At 35.0% G+C, this 16,477-nt stretch overlaps 1 protein-coding gene across 13 annotated transcripts in view; it reads left to right on the forward strand.

Moving 5' to 3' along the window:
- The window catches only part of CADPS2 (calcium dependent secretion activator 2), a 746,428-nt gene that overhangs the window by 154,534 nt on the left and 575,417 nt on the right, over positions 1–16,477 (forward strand). For all 13 annotated transcript variants that reach the window (XM_043965472.1, XM_043965471.1, XM_043965468.1 and 10 more), the window contains exon 2: positions 5,708–5,821. In XM_043965472.1, coding sequence (XP_043821407.1) covers positions 5,708–5,821 — 114 coding nt within the window. The remainder of the gene's footprint in view (positions 1–5,707; positions 5,822–16,477) is intronic.

Genomic DNA, 16,477 nt, shown 5'->3' on the forward strand with positions numbered 1-16,477 from the left:
AAATAATTCTGGAACTTTATCATTTCAGCATCTCTTTCAGAGGTGACCAGTGGAATTTTTTTTCAATTTCTATTTTAGTCTCTGGACCTTAAGATATCAGAGCACTTTCCCCTGATAATTTCTCTTTTTTATTATGAATTTCAGATAGTCCTAATAAATTTTAAATGATCACTCCTTGATCTATTTTCCAGATTAATAGTTTTTTTGTTTTGTTTTTGGTTTGTTTTTTGTTTTTTGTGGGTCAGGTTGGGTTAAGTGACTTGCCCAGGGTCACACAGCTAGTAAGTGTCAAGTGTCTGAGGCCGGATTTGAACTCATGTCCTCCTGAATTCAAGGCGGGTGGCTTTATCCACTGTGCTACCTAGCTACCCCTATAGGTTTTTTTAATGAGATATTTCATGTTTTATTCTTTTTGCCATTCTTTTTGGATTTGTTTTATGTTTCAGGCTGTGCTATGGAGTCATTAGCTCTCTACTTGCTCAATTCTAATTTTAAGGAATTCTTTTCTTGAGTGAGCTGTTATACATCCTGTCCCATGTAGCCTATTCTCTTTTTAAGGAGTTTTTTTAAGTTAATTTTTGTAACTTTCTATGCCAATCCTGATTTTAAGGTGTTATTTTCTTCACTTTTTTGTGCCTTTTTTTCTACCAAGCTGTCCAACTTCTTTTTTCATGATTTTCTTGCATCACTCTCACTTCTTTTCTTAATTTTTCTTCATCTACTTCTAATCTCTTTAATGCCTTCAGGATTTCTTTTTGGACTTGTGTCCAGATAACATTTTTTTTTACAGGGCAATGAGGGTCAAGTGACTTGCCCAGGGTCACACAGCTAGTGGCAAGTGTCCTGAGGCCGGATTTGAACCAGGTCCTTCTCAATCCAGGGCCAGTGCTTTATCCACTGCGCAACCTAGCTGCCCCTGATATTTTCTTCTGATGCTTTGGTTGTACATATTTTGACATCATTTTCATCTTTTGGGTTTGTGTCTTGGTCTTTCCTGCCACCATAATCGCTTTTTTTGGTCAAATTCTGTTTTTGTTATCAGTTCATTTTTTTTTTTCAGCCCATATCTTGACTTTGAACTTTATGCTTAAGTTGGGCTCTCCTCACCTGGGGGAGTGGGAAAGCACTGTGTCAAATGTCCAGCATTTTCATGCTACTGTTTTCAGAGCTAGTTCTGGGGGTCCTGCACATTTTTGGTGCTTTGAAGGCAGTGTGATCTTGGGAGAAGTGTGGTCACTGCTTTTCTTGATCTGTAACTCTGGTGTTTATTTAGGAGGGGCACCTACTCCCCTGCAGCTGAAATTGTTAGTGCTCCTTTTGGCCTTGCGCTGGAATAGGTCTCCTGTGCTCCTGCAGCCACAAGTGCTAACACTCCTCTCTGTCCCTGGAATTGAAACAGTTACAAATACTCCTATGAACCCTGAAAGTGGATTAAGAGTTGTGTTTTGGGCAATGGAGTTGCAAGTCAGCACCAGCTATACCTGGTGCCAGCAAAGGAACCCCTGCAAACTTCTTTCTACCCAATTGTCTGACTTCCTTACCACTGTCTCTGGCTAAGAGCTCCCAAAATGCTGCTGCCACACCCATTTCCAGAACCCTCCTTTTGTATTGTTGCTGTGCTCTGGGCTAGTCCCACCCTGTGCAACAGGGGTCTCCCACTGACTTCCCAAGGTGGCTTATGGCCAGAAAAAAAATGGAATCCTCCTGACATTTTGTTCTGAAGCTCCAAAATTTGATTTGAGGCATTATTTTAAAGTTGTTGGAGGTAAATATTGAGGGAGTTTGCCTGGGTTGTTGCTTCTTAATCTACCATCTTCAGTCCTCTCCCATACTTAAGAGTCATTTATATTTGAAAGGTCTTTCTGACACTTATTTCAATTATTTTTGTGGTTCCCCATCTTTTTAGACTTTTTCTTGTAGGTAAAAATGTTAAATGTTTACCTTTCCTTATCATTAATATCTGGACATGAAAAAAATTGTTTTTAGAAAGAAAAATCTAAGGCAATGGATAGAGGATGTTTCTAGTTCTTTGTTGCACATGGAACATTAGTTTAAATGCCTTAAATACATTGATGTTGATAAAAAATATTTACAATTTTTAATTAGAATGGCTTTTGAGGGGCCATTTTTGAAAGGTGAAGATGCCTTTTGAAATAATTCTGAAAATTGTTTCTATAATTGAAGGGGTATCATTGTCCATACAATTTTAAATATCTTAATGTAGTATTTTTACTTTTATTATTAAAATGTTTTTAAAAGCTTTTACTGCTAAGCTTCCTATTATTCATAGTTGCACTCTAATTTTCATTATCTACTAATTCAATATATCATCACATAATTTTGAACATCTGAATACATTAAAATGTACTTATCTTTTCATAATTTTATTTACAACATTAATCTTGGTCCTATTTCTGGGGACAGCTACAGAATTTCATAGTTTGAAGAAACATTTGAAGTGATAGCAAACAATCCCTTCCTTTTACAGATGAGGAAATAGGCCTCAAGAGTTTAATTGACTTAAGTTGATACAAGGAGTGAATGCCAAAACAGTGTTTACAACTAAGGTCTCTTGACTTCCAGGTCAGTCCTCACTGCATTATAATTCCTTGCCTTAACCTGGACTCTGCAACTGTCGACAGCTGTTACCTTTTCGAAAGCTTACACAAAGATGGCAGGCAAAAAGTCCATGAATTTTATTTTATTTTATTCATACTCTCACTTATTCCACAAATATTTGCCTATAACAGGGCTCTTCGTTAGACCTTAGGGATGAGGTGATTTACAAAGAAAAGAAAAAAAATGGCACTTAGCACTATGGAAGATACATTGTCATAGTCAGGAGGAGGGGCATTGAAGTAGATATATTTTCATTTCAATAAATATTTGTTAAATTGCCAGTATGCACAAGGTATTATGTGAATAGGGAATGGTGAATAATCCAAATTGTCTGCAGTGGAGGAAAGTTTTAAAGAAAGAAGAGAATATAAGATTTGAAAGTTATAGTCAGGAAATTGGAGGGAATGTAACACAGTATAAACAGGTATTTTGCAGAAGGGATGTAAAGGTCATCATCAAAGAAATTTGTGATTGAAAAAGATAGTCCAGTAACGTGACAAGTGATGTATAGCGAAGGGACCAAATGTTTCTTTGGTATCATTTGGATGTGCAGTAAGTGTGAGGATGGCTCTCAGGACACAGGAAAGATTCTGTCTCAGAGAATGCACAGCCATGAATGAATCCCAGTCTGCATCTTGGAAATGAAAATCCACATTGATGAGACTGCAAGTCCTTTGCAGAAGTGGAGAACAGAACCAGTGCTCCACAACTAGACAAAACCAGCACATTGTCATTTTCAAAAGTGTTCAACTTGGGGACTTCACCATCTTCATAGAAGCACTCATTTGAATGAATAATCACCACTATCCAAAAAATTATAATTGAGGGTTAGAGGCAAATTGGGAGCCTTATCAAGGAAATGAATGGACTGTGAAATATTACCAGCTAAGAATATGTTGCACAAGAGAACAAAGGCAAGAGTTGAGTCTTATCCAGATTTGGTAGTTCCCACAGTGTTTTGCACACAGTAAATGCATAATAAATGCATGCTAAATTTTATAGATTGTATTTAATTGCTCACCAGTTTCCTAATCTGTAAAATGGTCCTTCCAGCTCTAAAATTTTATCATTCTAATTCACCAAATTAATTTTTTAATCCAGTTCACCATTTATCACCAATATTTAACATTTCTACTTTTAACTGACATTGAGTATTAAGTCAGAACCAAAAATTGGCCCTATGAACTTTTCTTGACTGTTTGGATCATATTCACATCAAAGTCATGCAACCTATTTATCCCTCAGCATCTAGTTTTCTATCTTGACCAAAGATCATTTCTACTCCTTATTAGGCTATTTGAATTAATTAAAGAAAAATATTTTTGCCTTTTTAGTATCAGAATACTTGCTTCCTAAAGAGAGGTGGAAATATATGTGTGTATGTATATATGTATATGTATGCATGCATGTATGCATATATATACACATGCATGCATACATGCTTGCATACATACATATGTGTAATGGGATGGCACTGGTAAAAATATCTGCTTCTCTCCCTATGCCCCCCAAAATCATGAACTAACTTTAGTAGAAGAGTGAAATAGTTGTTTTTCTTCTATGCTCAGCCTTGTTGTTTAAATTAATCTCTGTAGAATAGCACACTTTTTAAAGTCAGCTTGTTTCTACTAGCAATGCCTTCTTTTTTTTTAAATTTTTTTTGGGGGGGGGCAATGGGTTAAGTGACTTGCCCAGGGTCAAACAGCTAGTAAGTGTCAAGTGTCTGAGTCTGGATTTGAACTCAGGAACTCCTGAATCCAGGGCCGGTGCTTTATCCACTGCGCCACCTAGCTGCCCTAGCAATGCCTTCTTTATAAACTGTCTCATTTGTCGGGTTCCTTTAGAGATGCATCTTGTGAAAGAGGGTATATCCCATAATACAGAAAATCATAGTTGAATAGAACTTTAATAAGACTTTTGAACATAGATTTAACTTGATTTTGTGTAGTATCCTTAGATTAATTCATACAGCTTCCATTAGCGTTTCCACATACATTTTATTTTCCAAAAGTTTTAATCATCTTTGTAGCTTTCTCCAAACTGACTCTATTCCTCTGTGGTTGCAGAGCCTAGAACCATAGAGAATTCTCTATGATGGGATAACTATTCTTCCCCCCCCCCTTTACACATTCAAACACTTGCCTTTTTATCTTCAGTGCAACTCCTCAATCAAATTCAGGTTGTATTTGGCCATGACTGATTGTCATAGGATCATAGAATATTTATGTTATATAGGACCATTAAAATTAGGTAGTTTGATTTCTCAATTTTATATGTGAGGAAACCCAAGTCGAATTTCTTCAAGGAGAGTTAGAACTTAAATTCCATATAGTTTGATTCAAACTTCAATGTTAATTTCATGTTACTAGATCTCTTAAAATAATTTTTGGTTATATTTTATCATTCCTCATTTGGTATTTGTGTATTGTACTACAAGTAAATAAAAGGCTTGGAAGATGTGATCTAGAGAATCTTGGAAGAACAAATCAACGCATTGTTTCAAGAATCTTAAATATAGGGGCAGCTAGATGGCGCAGTGGATAGAGCACCGGCCCTGGAGTCAGGAGTACCTGAGTTCAAATCCGGCCTCAGACACTTAACACTTACTAGCTGTGTGACCCTGGGGAAGTCACTTAACCCCAGTTGCCTCACCAAAAAAAAAAAAAAAGAATCTTAAATATTTTTGAACTTGAAACTGTTATATCACAGAACTCCAGGCAGCAAAATATCAAAAACCTCAATTGCTAAATTTAATCTAATTAGTAATCATTTAATATTTTCACATATCTGGATATCTATAAGCATTATAAATTCAGAATATATAATTTGCCTTTTAAGTATATTGGAGATAGACGAAATACTATGACAAGTCCCTGGAATAGTTATATAACATATATACTTGTATATTATAAAATTATTCTTTTTTATTGTGGTAATATAAGTATTTAAAATGAACCAGAAAAATGGAAAAATATTTGGGAAATTTTTATTTTTCTTTATAAACTTCAATATTACATTGATATTATTATAAAATTTCCCTATATTAAACCATTTATAACTTTCTTCCTATCTTTCCTCATTTTCACAGCTTAATAAACAACAGTTGCAGATATTAAAGGAACGCTTTCTGGCCTTCCTTAATGGAGAAACCCAGATTGTAGCAGATGAAGCATTTTGTAATGCAGTTCGAAGTTATTACGAGGTAAGTAAGATAACTTGTTTTTGCTATGTTCTATGTTAAAGTTTTTGTAAGGCTTTTTCCTTATTAGTTAAATTTAGTTTTGTGTTCTTCTAATCCAAGAAGCCCTTGTTTCCTTACCAAAGAGTGTAAAAAATGAAACAGTGACATGCTATGAATGATCATGTAAAAGTTTCTGTTCACGTGAAGCTGTAAGCTTGCTTCCTCAAAGCATTTTGTTAATATTTTCCAAGTGACAAACTTTAATTCCATAGCCTGATTATAAAATGAATAGAATTAGTGGTTAAATCAAATCTTTTGAGGAAGTGGGAGAAAAAGAAAGTGTTTAGGAAAATATTTTAGCAGTGATTGATATAGCTTCATATAGCTGTCTTTGTGTCCATGTGTCTAAATTATACATTTTTATCAAGGTTCCCATAGTAAATTACTATTTAAAACCAATAAATAATTTGTAGGGAATTGATTGCATACCTTTTCCGCTGAAGGAATAATATTGTAAACACTATCTTGTCACTCTTGAGTTTAACATATGTGGATTTAAAAATAGGAATTGTCTCTATTCTTTTCCCTTTCCACCTTGCATAGAGCTTTATGATTTTTAAGCCCTATAGTTAAACCATTTATATATATATATATATATATATATATATATATATATACACACAAACACACACACACATACATACATATATACATACACCATTTCTTTTTACAACCTATTCTTCAGACTCTGTAATTAGTGATTAAAACTTTTTGTTCTGCTTTAGGGTATTTCATTATTTTGGAATCCATCTTGTCACAGGTTTTTTTTGTCAAACTAAACCTAACAATATATGTATAAGGATTACAGAGTTTTAAGTGCTGTAAATATTTGTAATTTGTTCATAAAACAGCCTCATTTCCCTTTGAAATTTTAGAGAATTATAATTGTGGTATATGAATGTCATGGAATACTATTGTGCTGTAAGAAATGAGCAAGCAGATTTCAGAAAAAGCTGGAAAGACTTAAGTGGACTGATACTGTATGAAGTGAGCAGAACCAGAAGAACTTTGTACACAGTAAGAGCAACATTGTGTGATGATCAGCTGTGATAGACTTGGCTCTTGTCAGCAGTGCAATGATGCAAAACAGTTCCAAAGAACTTATGATAGAAAATGTTCTCCACATCCAGAAAAAAGAACTGTGTATTCTGATCCAAATTATTTGTGTGTGTGTGTGTGTGTGTGTGTGTGTGTGTGTGTGAGAGAGAGAGAGAGAGAGAGAGAGAGAGAGAGAGAGAGAGAGGGAGGGAGGGAGGGGAGGGGGGGGGGAGAGAGGGAGGCACAGGTGGGGTTAAATGACTTGCCCAGGGTCACACAACTAGTAACTGTCGAGTGTCTGATGTCACATTTGAACTCAGGTCCTCTTGAATACAGGGCTGGTGCTTTATCCACTGTGCCACCTAGCTGCCCCCAGAACTGTGTGCTCAGAATACAGATTGAACCATACTGTTTCTACTTTGAGGCTGTTTTTTTTTTCTTTTTTGAGGTTTTTCTTTTGTGTTCTGATTCTTCTTTCACAATATGACTAATGCAGAAATATGTTTAATATGATTGTACATATATAAAATATATCAGATTGCTCTCTGTCTTGGGGAGGGGAGTGGGAAGGAAGGGAAGGAGAAGAATTTGGAACAAGAAAATCTTATGAAAACAAATGTTGAAGACTACCTTTACATGTAACTGGAAAATAATAACATTTTCATGATAAACAAAAGAAGTATTAACAAACTCAAACTTTCAAGGCGGCATCAGAGATTACCTTTTTTTGTTGTTGTTTGTTTTGTTTTTTTGTTTTTTGTAGGGCAGTTGAGGTTAAGTGACTTGCCCAGGGTCACACAGCTAGTAAGTGTCAAGTGTCTGAGGCCAGATTTGAACTCAGGTACTCCTAAATCCAGGGCTTGTGCTTTATCCACTGTGCCACCTAGCCGCCCCCAGACATTACCTTTTAATGTCAGTTTCTTTCCTGCTAGTTCAGTTCTTCTTACTTAATTCTATATATTTTTTTACACCTTTCTGACTTTTTTATCCCAGTAATACTACATTTTCTTTTGAGGACTATTCCTAAAAAAAGAACTTAAAATAGTTTGCTTCTTTTATTCTTAATTCAATTATTCTGTTTCTTATATATTAGGTAATATGGAGTTGGTAAAGTTTTGTTTCATGTTATAAAAATAACTGTTAGGATGTGTTTGCTTTTGTGTTTATATTTTCATTTTATTGTATTTTTGTAATGCCCATGTTTCAAGTGGTACTCTCACTAAGCCAGAAAATGTATTTTGTTATTCTGTTAAGTATCTCTTGGAAAGTTTGGTGCTATGCTCCCAAAAGTGTCTGTAGAAAGTAAATAAACAAACAGCAAAATCAAACTTTGATAATATATCATGAATTAAGATTGAAAATATGGTGTCCTTATTATCTTTATCTTTAGACCTTAGTCCATCTGTCCATTTCCTATTTCATTTCTGTTTTCAGCCCCCAAAATGCTACTTTGGGTTGCTTTTGGGTGTAGGTAGTTTATAAATACAGTATCTCTGTTCTTCTATTCTAATTGTTGTTATTATTTATCAGCCCTAATTAAATTGCTTTAGATCTTAAACCATTTTTCTTGTTTTACTTTTTCATTCATACTTTTAATTTTGAAATACAATATTTTTGCTTTAACTTCATTTCTTGACAGTTGACACTGCCCTGTCCAGTAGTCTCAAAAGGTTTCTCTACCCCTACTCCCAAAGTACTTGACAAAGAACATTACTTATATCTCCATTTCCTAGCTGGGAGGGTTTTTTAGACTGTATGTATCGCTGGGTAAAGTCTTTGGAAGTAGAACTTTTAAAAATGCATTTAAATCTATTTTAATGTATTCATGAAATTAACATTTTCAGTTTGTAGTTTTATCTTTACATTTGTTTGTGTGCTGGAAGAACTGTTTCATTGCTGGCTTGAATAATCCTTGAAATTTTTTACTTCTTCACATTTAACAATACTTTGACAGCTCTAAAAGTCATTGAAGTGTGCTCTTTAAGAGCACCAGCATTTGCACATTTCCTTGGAGTAATATCCATTCTTAACCACAGAATTTAAAAGCACAACAGTATATTATAGCACAAGACAACTGACGAACTGTGGAAACCAACTCAATCAGTTTCATCTGGGCAAGGCCAGTCATTCTGAGCCAGACTTGTCCTTAGGAGCTTGTATGATCATTACTGAAACAAAATAAAACCATATCAAAATTATTGGTTTATCCTAAAATGTTTTCAGTTGGATGTCATTGCACAGACTTGATGTGATTATCAGTGAGGCAAGTCATTTAACCTGTGTGCATCAGTTTCCTTATATATAAAATTATTATAATAATTTCACCTGACTCTCAGGGTTGTTAGGAGGATAAAATGATCACATAATAATTGTAAAGTACTTAGCACAGTGTCTGTCACATAGTTAGCACTACATAAATGTTATATATATATTATTATTATTGTTATTTATTCTGTTGCTCTTTTATTTTTATATTTTATGTAGTATGAAATTCAGGCAGCTAGGTGGTACAGTGGATAGAGTGCCAGGCCTGGAGTCAGGATGACTCATCTTTGTGAATTCAAATCTGACCTTAGACACTTACCAGCTGTGTGTGTTTGATTTGGGCCACTTAATTAAGCATCAGTTTCCTCATCTTGTAAGATGATTTAGAGAAGGAAATGGCAAAACATTCTAGTATCTTTGCCAAGAAAAACCCTAAGTGGGGTCACAGAGAGTTGGACACAACTGAAAATCAAAAGAAAATTATTAATTTCATGTGTGTCATCAGCATAGTAGATGATCTGTTTTTATAGACGTGATTATTTTTAGTCTTTGTCTGAGGTCTTCATAATCTCTTTAAATCTGAAGTGGGACTAAATTGTTACTGACGTCTGTGTTCTTTGTTAGATGGTTATGGGAGGAATAGGAAAAGAAAGGAAGGGTAGAGATGATTAAAACAGTGAAGGATATGTAGGTGTTTTGGAAGGGTTTGAACTGGGGAAGTCAATCTCAAGTTGAATCTAGGGAGGATGAATTTTAAGAAACTGAGAAAAATTTGAAGCTTAGTATACTCTAATCCCAGATACTGGTTAAGATTCTACTTCCCAGTTAAAAGAAGAATAGGATTGGGGGAAGTAAGGAGGATCAAGGAAGAGTGGAGAATAGGATCTGAAGAAGACAGTAGGAAGAGAAGAAAGTGGTTGGGCAGGCCAGGCCAGTGTAAGAAAAGGAAAGGGGAAAAACTGAAGATCACAGAGTGGATTAGTAGGTTAGGCAAAATGATAAAACAAAATAGGTTAGTGGTACAAGGCTGAAGTGAAATAGATATGACTATAAGGTTTTTGAGACCAAAGAAAGGAAGTTGAGTGGGGTTGTCAAATTATTTAGAGGTGATAACTGGATGGGAATTTATTATCCAGGTATTTAGTATTGAGGTATAAGCTCGTAACTTTGTTTTGCAAAAAAAAATTAATAAGGCTTAACATTCCAACCAATATTGAAAATAGAAGAAATCATGAACTTACTTATGCTGAAAGTGTGATGTTTGCATTTCTGCCACAACCGAATGACTGTTATTTGAATCCCAAGTATAGTGCGATTTCCCTGGAGAAGAAAGTAAAAAGACTGAAAGAATTCCTCTCTACTTTCCAGATTGTCAAACTCAGGATAAAGTGTTCCTAAGAAATGGATACAACAAGGAAAAAGAAAAGCATTCGAGGTGAAAGGGGGAAGCTTGACTCTTATTGGGATGTTATAAAGTGGAAAAAATATTACAGACAAAAAAGGGAAGGGAGAAGAAAAGTTGTATAATTAGAACTCACAAAACAGTTTTCAGGCTATTCGAGAAGATTTGGATGCTCTAAGGTAGAAGCTGCTTCTGGTCCTTCCAGTTTGGGTTACAGAAAGAAGAAAAGGGTAGCATTAGTTGGTGATTTTCTGCTGATAGGTAGTAGACATTTGTTTTGATTTATTAACAACACTAGGAAGATCTGTTGTTTTCCTGGGGCACATGCTATAACAGATACCCTTTCAGGAGTTATCAAAACTAATTACAACTACCCACTTCTGGTGATATATATGGACACAAATGATATTATCAGAAGGAAATAAAAAATAAACCAGAAGTATTATCAATGATTAGAAAGTCCTGGGTAGGAAACTGAATATCACAGGGGAAAAGGTTGTCTTTTTCTCTTTGCTGATTAAAAGTAAGGGATACAGGAAACCAAGGTTAATTTGAGAAGTAAACAGCTGGCTAAGGAAGTGGCATTTGAGAATGGAACATAAAGTTTTGGACATAAAGTACAAGGATGGCAGATTCCTGATCAGAAATGGTATATATCTCATAATAGCTGGTGTGTTGCAAATGTAACCAAAATAGCTTTAAAATGTTTTAAAAAATGATAAAGGTCAGAAAAAGACTGTCTATGTGTATCCCCAAAGTTAGATACCATGGAAAGTAGTTACTAAGAATGAATAATGATAATGAAATTTCCTGGAGCTCACAGGAGGTAAACTCCAAGAAGGGCTCCAGTAGCAAAAGCTATCACCTCAAGTATTTATATAAAAATAGCCACAGTGAATAAATAAGAGTGAACATAGACCCTATTGCAAGGAGGCAAATTTGACCAACAAGTAGAGGAATCAACAAGAGAAAACTCTATTTTAGATCTAATAATTCTTACTAAATGGGAGGAACTAGGTGATAGCATAGGAATTTTAGAAACCCTTGGGGGGGGCGGGAAATGGTCTCTGACTTTTGGATTTTGTGATAAAGAAGGAAAGAAAAGCTGGGCACAGTCTGGCATACCACCAAGATTTTAGGAAAGTGAATTTTTTCAGGTTCAGAGGAAATATAGGTAAGATATTATTGAGTAAAGTGATATTGGGGAGGTCATACCATGTGGGATAGAAATCTTCAAAAAGGAAATACTGAAGACATAAAGAGAAATAATTCCAGAAAAGATGGGAGGGAGGTAGAGTATTTGTCTGGTGGGACTGATGTAGTTACACAGGGAAATTGCCAACCAACTTAGATTTTAAAAAGAAATGTCGAGAAGATGAAAATAAGGACAGATAAAAGAAGGTAAATTTAATAATGTGTCATAGTGCTGTAAAAAGCATGTCTGTAATGTGAACACTTAGAATGAGCTGAGGCTAGCAGCAAGTAGGTTTTTAAAACTATATTGGGGAAAAAAGGAAGATCTAAAAAGGAATGGGAACTTGGATTAGAATGAATGAGATAATGACAACTAATAATGGATAAAGGGAAAAACTGTTTAATTCTTCTTTTGCTTCTGTTTTCTCTGCCAAGGAGAATGACAATAAAACATCACTAACAGGATAGTAAGAGAGCTTCAAGCTGCTCTTGATAAATTCAAGCCACCTAGCCCAGTTGTAACTACATTCTGTGGTACTAAGAAAACTGGAAGATGTGATTGCTGAGCCACTGAAAGGAGCATTTGAAATATCATAGAAAAATAGGATACAAGATAAAATAAGGGAGAACATTGCCCTACTTTTCATGAGTAAAGAGAACCGTGTAGAAAAAAAAATAATTATTTGGCAGTGTTTGAATGCAATGCATATGAAAATTCTAGAATGAAACATTAGGGATGTGGAAGGTCAATATATAGAATGGGAAGATGGAAGCCAGCATGGCTTCTTAAAGAATAGGTTTTGCCTGAGTAACCTCATTTCCTCTTATGACAGAATTACTTAAACCAGTAGAAGGGATAAGTATTATGGACATAGTTCACCTCTAGTTCAGTAAATCTTTTCACAAGGTGTCCCATATAGTTTTTGGGTTTTTTTTTTTTTTGTGAAAGTTGGAAAGTCATGGATAAGGAAGTCAGAGAGTCTTAGAGGTGGAGATTAGAAGGCAGGATGATCCACATGTAGGGGAAAGCCTCTGAAAACACTCAGAGTCAGAAGATGGAGTGTGATTTTCAAGGAGGGTGGTGTCATTGGATCATAAAATATAAGGAGGAAAATGTTATAAAAAGACAGGAAAAGGGCCATGAAAGGCAGGCAGGGCCAGGTTAAAATGACCTTTAAACAGCAGATTATTTTATTTTTCATCCTGGAAGTGATAGGAAACTTCCGGGATTTATTGAATAGGGGGATAATATGATCAGTCTTGCTGGAGGATAAATTTAATAGCTAAGTGAAGAATGGATTGTAGTGGAGAGGGACTTGAGACTACATCTTGCTATTTGTGGTAGTTCTAGCACGAGATGAAGAAGGCCTTCACCAGTGAAGTTGCAGTGTGAGAAAACAGAAGGGAGTGTATTCAAAGAGATGTTGTGAAGTTATAATTGATAGGACTGGGCCACCTATTGGATATAGTGGGGAAGGGAGGGAGAGTAAAAAGTCAAGGACACCCTAGGTTGTGATTATGAGTTACTGAAAGAATAGTAGGATTTGGGGGTGGGGAGGAGATAATGAGTCTAATTTCAGAAATATTGAATTTTAAGATATATATAGGACTTTCAGTTTGATTTGTCTAAAACACTATTCAAAATGGAAGATAAGTGGGGAGAGATGTTAGGGCTGGACATAGGCAGATCTGTGAGTCATTTGCATAGAGATCATAATTGAAAGCATAGGAGTTGTTGAGATCACCAAGGGAAATGGTATTGAGAGAGATGAGGCAGGATAGAGCTTTGTGGGAACCCTGCTCTTAGTGATATGGATAAAGATCCAGAAAAAGTAACAAAAAAGAATGGTCACAGAGATAGGAGGAAAACCTGGAGAGAGTGGTGTCCCAAAAACGTAGAAAGAATGTAAGAAATAGAGAGAAATCAACAGTATCAGCTGTAGAGATATCAAGAAGAATGAGGATTGGGAAACTGCCATAAGATTTGGCAGTGAAGAGATCATTGATAACTTTGGAGAAAGCAATTTTAGTTGACAAGGAAGTCAGAAATCACAGTGAACATTAAGAGAGTGAGAGGAAAGGAAATGGATGCAGTAGTTTAGCTATAAAACAGGGTGGGGTGTGGGACAGTAGCTAGTGGGGAAAGACAGATCGAGTGAAGGTGCATTGAGATTGGGAGATATGTGGGGTTTTTTTTGTACGAAGTAGGGAAGCAGCTAGTAGACAGTGAGTGTTTGAAGAATCTGGGCATATAAACTTAGAACTGCTTTTGCTTTGATCCTATTGGGAAAGGGCTTATATATTGGGAGAAAGCTCAGTTAAAGGTTAAGGAAATTTCATTTAAAGTAATAAAGGAATAGTAAAGGAAGAATAATTTTTACAAGTAAATGATATACATCACCATGGCCTTCCCTTCTTCTGAAGTTAAAGTGAGAAGAATAGCTATTATAGACTCTGTGTGGACAAGGAGATAGAGAGACTAGAGGTTGTAGTAAGCATGGTAAGTTGATTTAGGAGGCATAAAGCAAAGGAAGAAAGGATAACAAGAGATTGTTACCAGAGATGAAAATTTCAGAATTCAAAATCAAGGACATGATGCAGTACTGGATGTTGAAATCTAAGGTATGTTCCATCCCTGTGGGTGGCTGAAATAAAGTAATAAAATTTTAGAAGTGTCTGAACTGGAAAAAATGTGTTTGAGGGGATAGCAATACATATATTGTGGGTTTCTTTGGAGAAATGTAAAACAAATTGTCCCTAAAATATGAGAATACAAAAGAAAACTACAGCTCTGGAGATGGATCATGGTCACTCCAATTCCCTTAGCCCACTTGATGCAATGGAAAGGTAACAGACACAATAATGCTAACTTATCAGCCAATTCACATATACTTCTATCCAACACAGCAGTTTTTTACATATATATATATATATATATGTATATATACATTTGTGTATATATATATATATATAGGTATAGGTATATATACATTTGTGTGTATATATATATAGGTATAGATATATATACATTTGTGTGTGTATATATGTATAGGTATATATACATTTGTGTGTGTGTATATATATATATATATATATATATATATATATACATATATATATATATATATATATAAAATCCAATAGCTTTCAAGGATGTTTTAATTGATTGAGGACTTTTTAGACCTTATCTAATAGCATTTAATTGATTTAACAGATTTATTATCACCTGGTTAAGGTACCAAAGCATAGCATCTTGTTAGTTGACTTTAATCAGAGGTCAGGAGACTGTGATTGATTGATTCAGTCAAACATTACCCTTATATAAAGGACAGAACAGAAATGGCTAATGAAAAGTTAATATCAGAACAGGATGCTATCAGAAAAACCTGGAAAGTCTTACATGAGCTGATGCAAAGTGAAATGCACTGTATACAAAATAACAGCAATTTTGTAAGATGGTCTACTGTGAATGACAGTTATTTTCAGTAATGCAATGATTGAAGACAACTCTGAAGGACTTATGAAAAATGCAATCCATGTATAGAGAAAGAACTAATGGTATCTGAATACAGATGGGAGTATATTTTGTTGTTGTTGTTAGTTCCTTTTTCTAAAGTTTTTTTGGTCTGCTATGTTTTGCATGACTGCACATGTATAGCTTGTATTGAATTGCTTGAGTTCTTAAGGGGGGATAGATAGGAAGGAAGAGAATTTAGAACACAAAGTTTTAAAAATCAATGTTACAACTTTTTTACAGGTAGTGTGGGGGAAATTTTAAATAATTTTTTAAAAAAGAGTTAATAGCCAAGATAAACAATGAGTAAAAATTCGGCATATGCCTGATTTATCTTTGAAATATCACAGAGAATAGAAGTACCATAGCATTGGAGAAGGGGGCATGTCCTGGTTTTCCAAAAAGGGAAGAGAAAATGGTCTGTAAGCTATAGGTTAACTAGTTTGACTTCTGTTCCTAGATAAGTTCTACTTTAAAAAAAAAAGATTAGCAAACATCTTACAAAAGAAGTAATAAACATAAAAATAGCTAGCATTTATATATTATTTTATGGTTTACATATGGCTTACATGGTCCTCCAAAACCTCTTGTAAGATAGGTACCATTCTTTAAAAGATTAGGAAACTGAGGGTAAGAGAGATTAAATGCCTTGTCTGGGCCCAATTACTAGTAATTGGCTGAAGTTTAATGTAAAGTTTAATGTAAATTTTCCTCATGGCATGATCAGAATTCTACCTAATGTGCTACCTAGCTGGCTAGTAGCATGTAGTATTCCAGACTAGGCAGGTAATGATAGTCCCTTTTCTGTTCAGCCAACATCTTGATTTGTTTTGCGAGGTATGGAGGTTGGAAGCAACATTTTCAGAATGAGAATAATAACATTGGGAACATTAAAAGTAAAGCAATCAAGATGATTACAGGATTCTAGATTATCCCAGGTAAAGATCAGTCAAAACATTGATGTGTGACTATGCTAGAGAAGATGACTTAACTTGTCAACCTTTCAAGATGACCTCAAGAAAACATCAATTTGTGCCTGTCTGCTGACCTGGGGAGGATGATGGCTTTATGGAAACATTGTGATAACCAATTAAGCAGAGCAGCCTGTCAAGAAACCCAGTCCTCCCAATGTACAAGTGAAGAAGGCAACTGGCATTCTCACCCTTGAAGCTTGCAAATGAAAAGCCAGAAATCTTTTTGAAAA

The sequence above is a fragment of the Dromiciops gliroides genome, chromosome 5, assembly GCF_019393635.1.
Source record: "Dromiciops gliroides isolate mDroGli1 chromosome 5, mDroGli1.pri, whole genome shotgun sequence".
Lineage (NCBI taxonomy): Eukaryota > Metazoa > Chordata > Mammalia > Microbiotheria > Microbiotheriidae > Dromiciops > Dromiciops gliroides.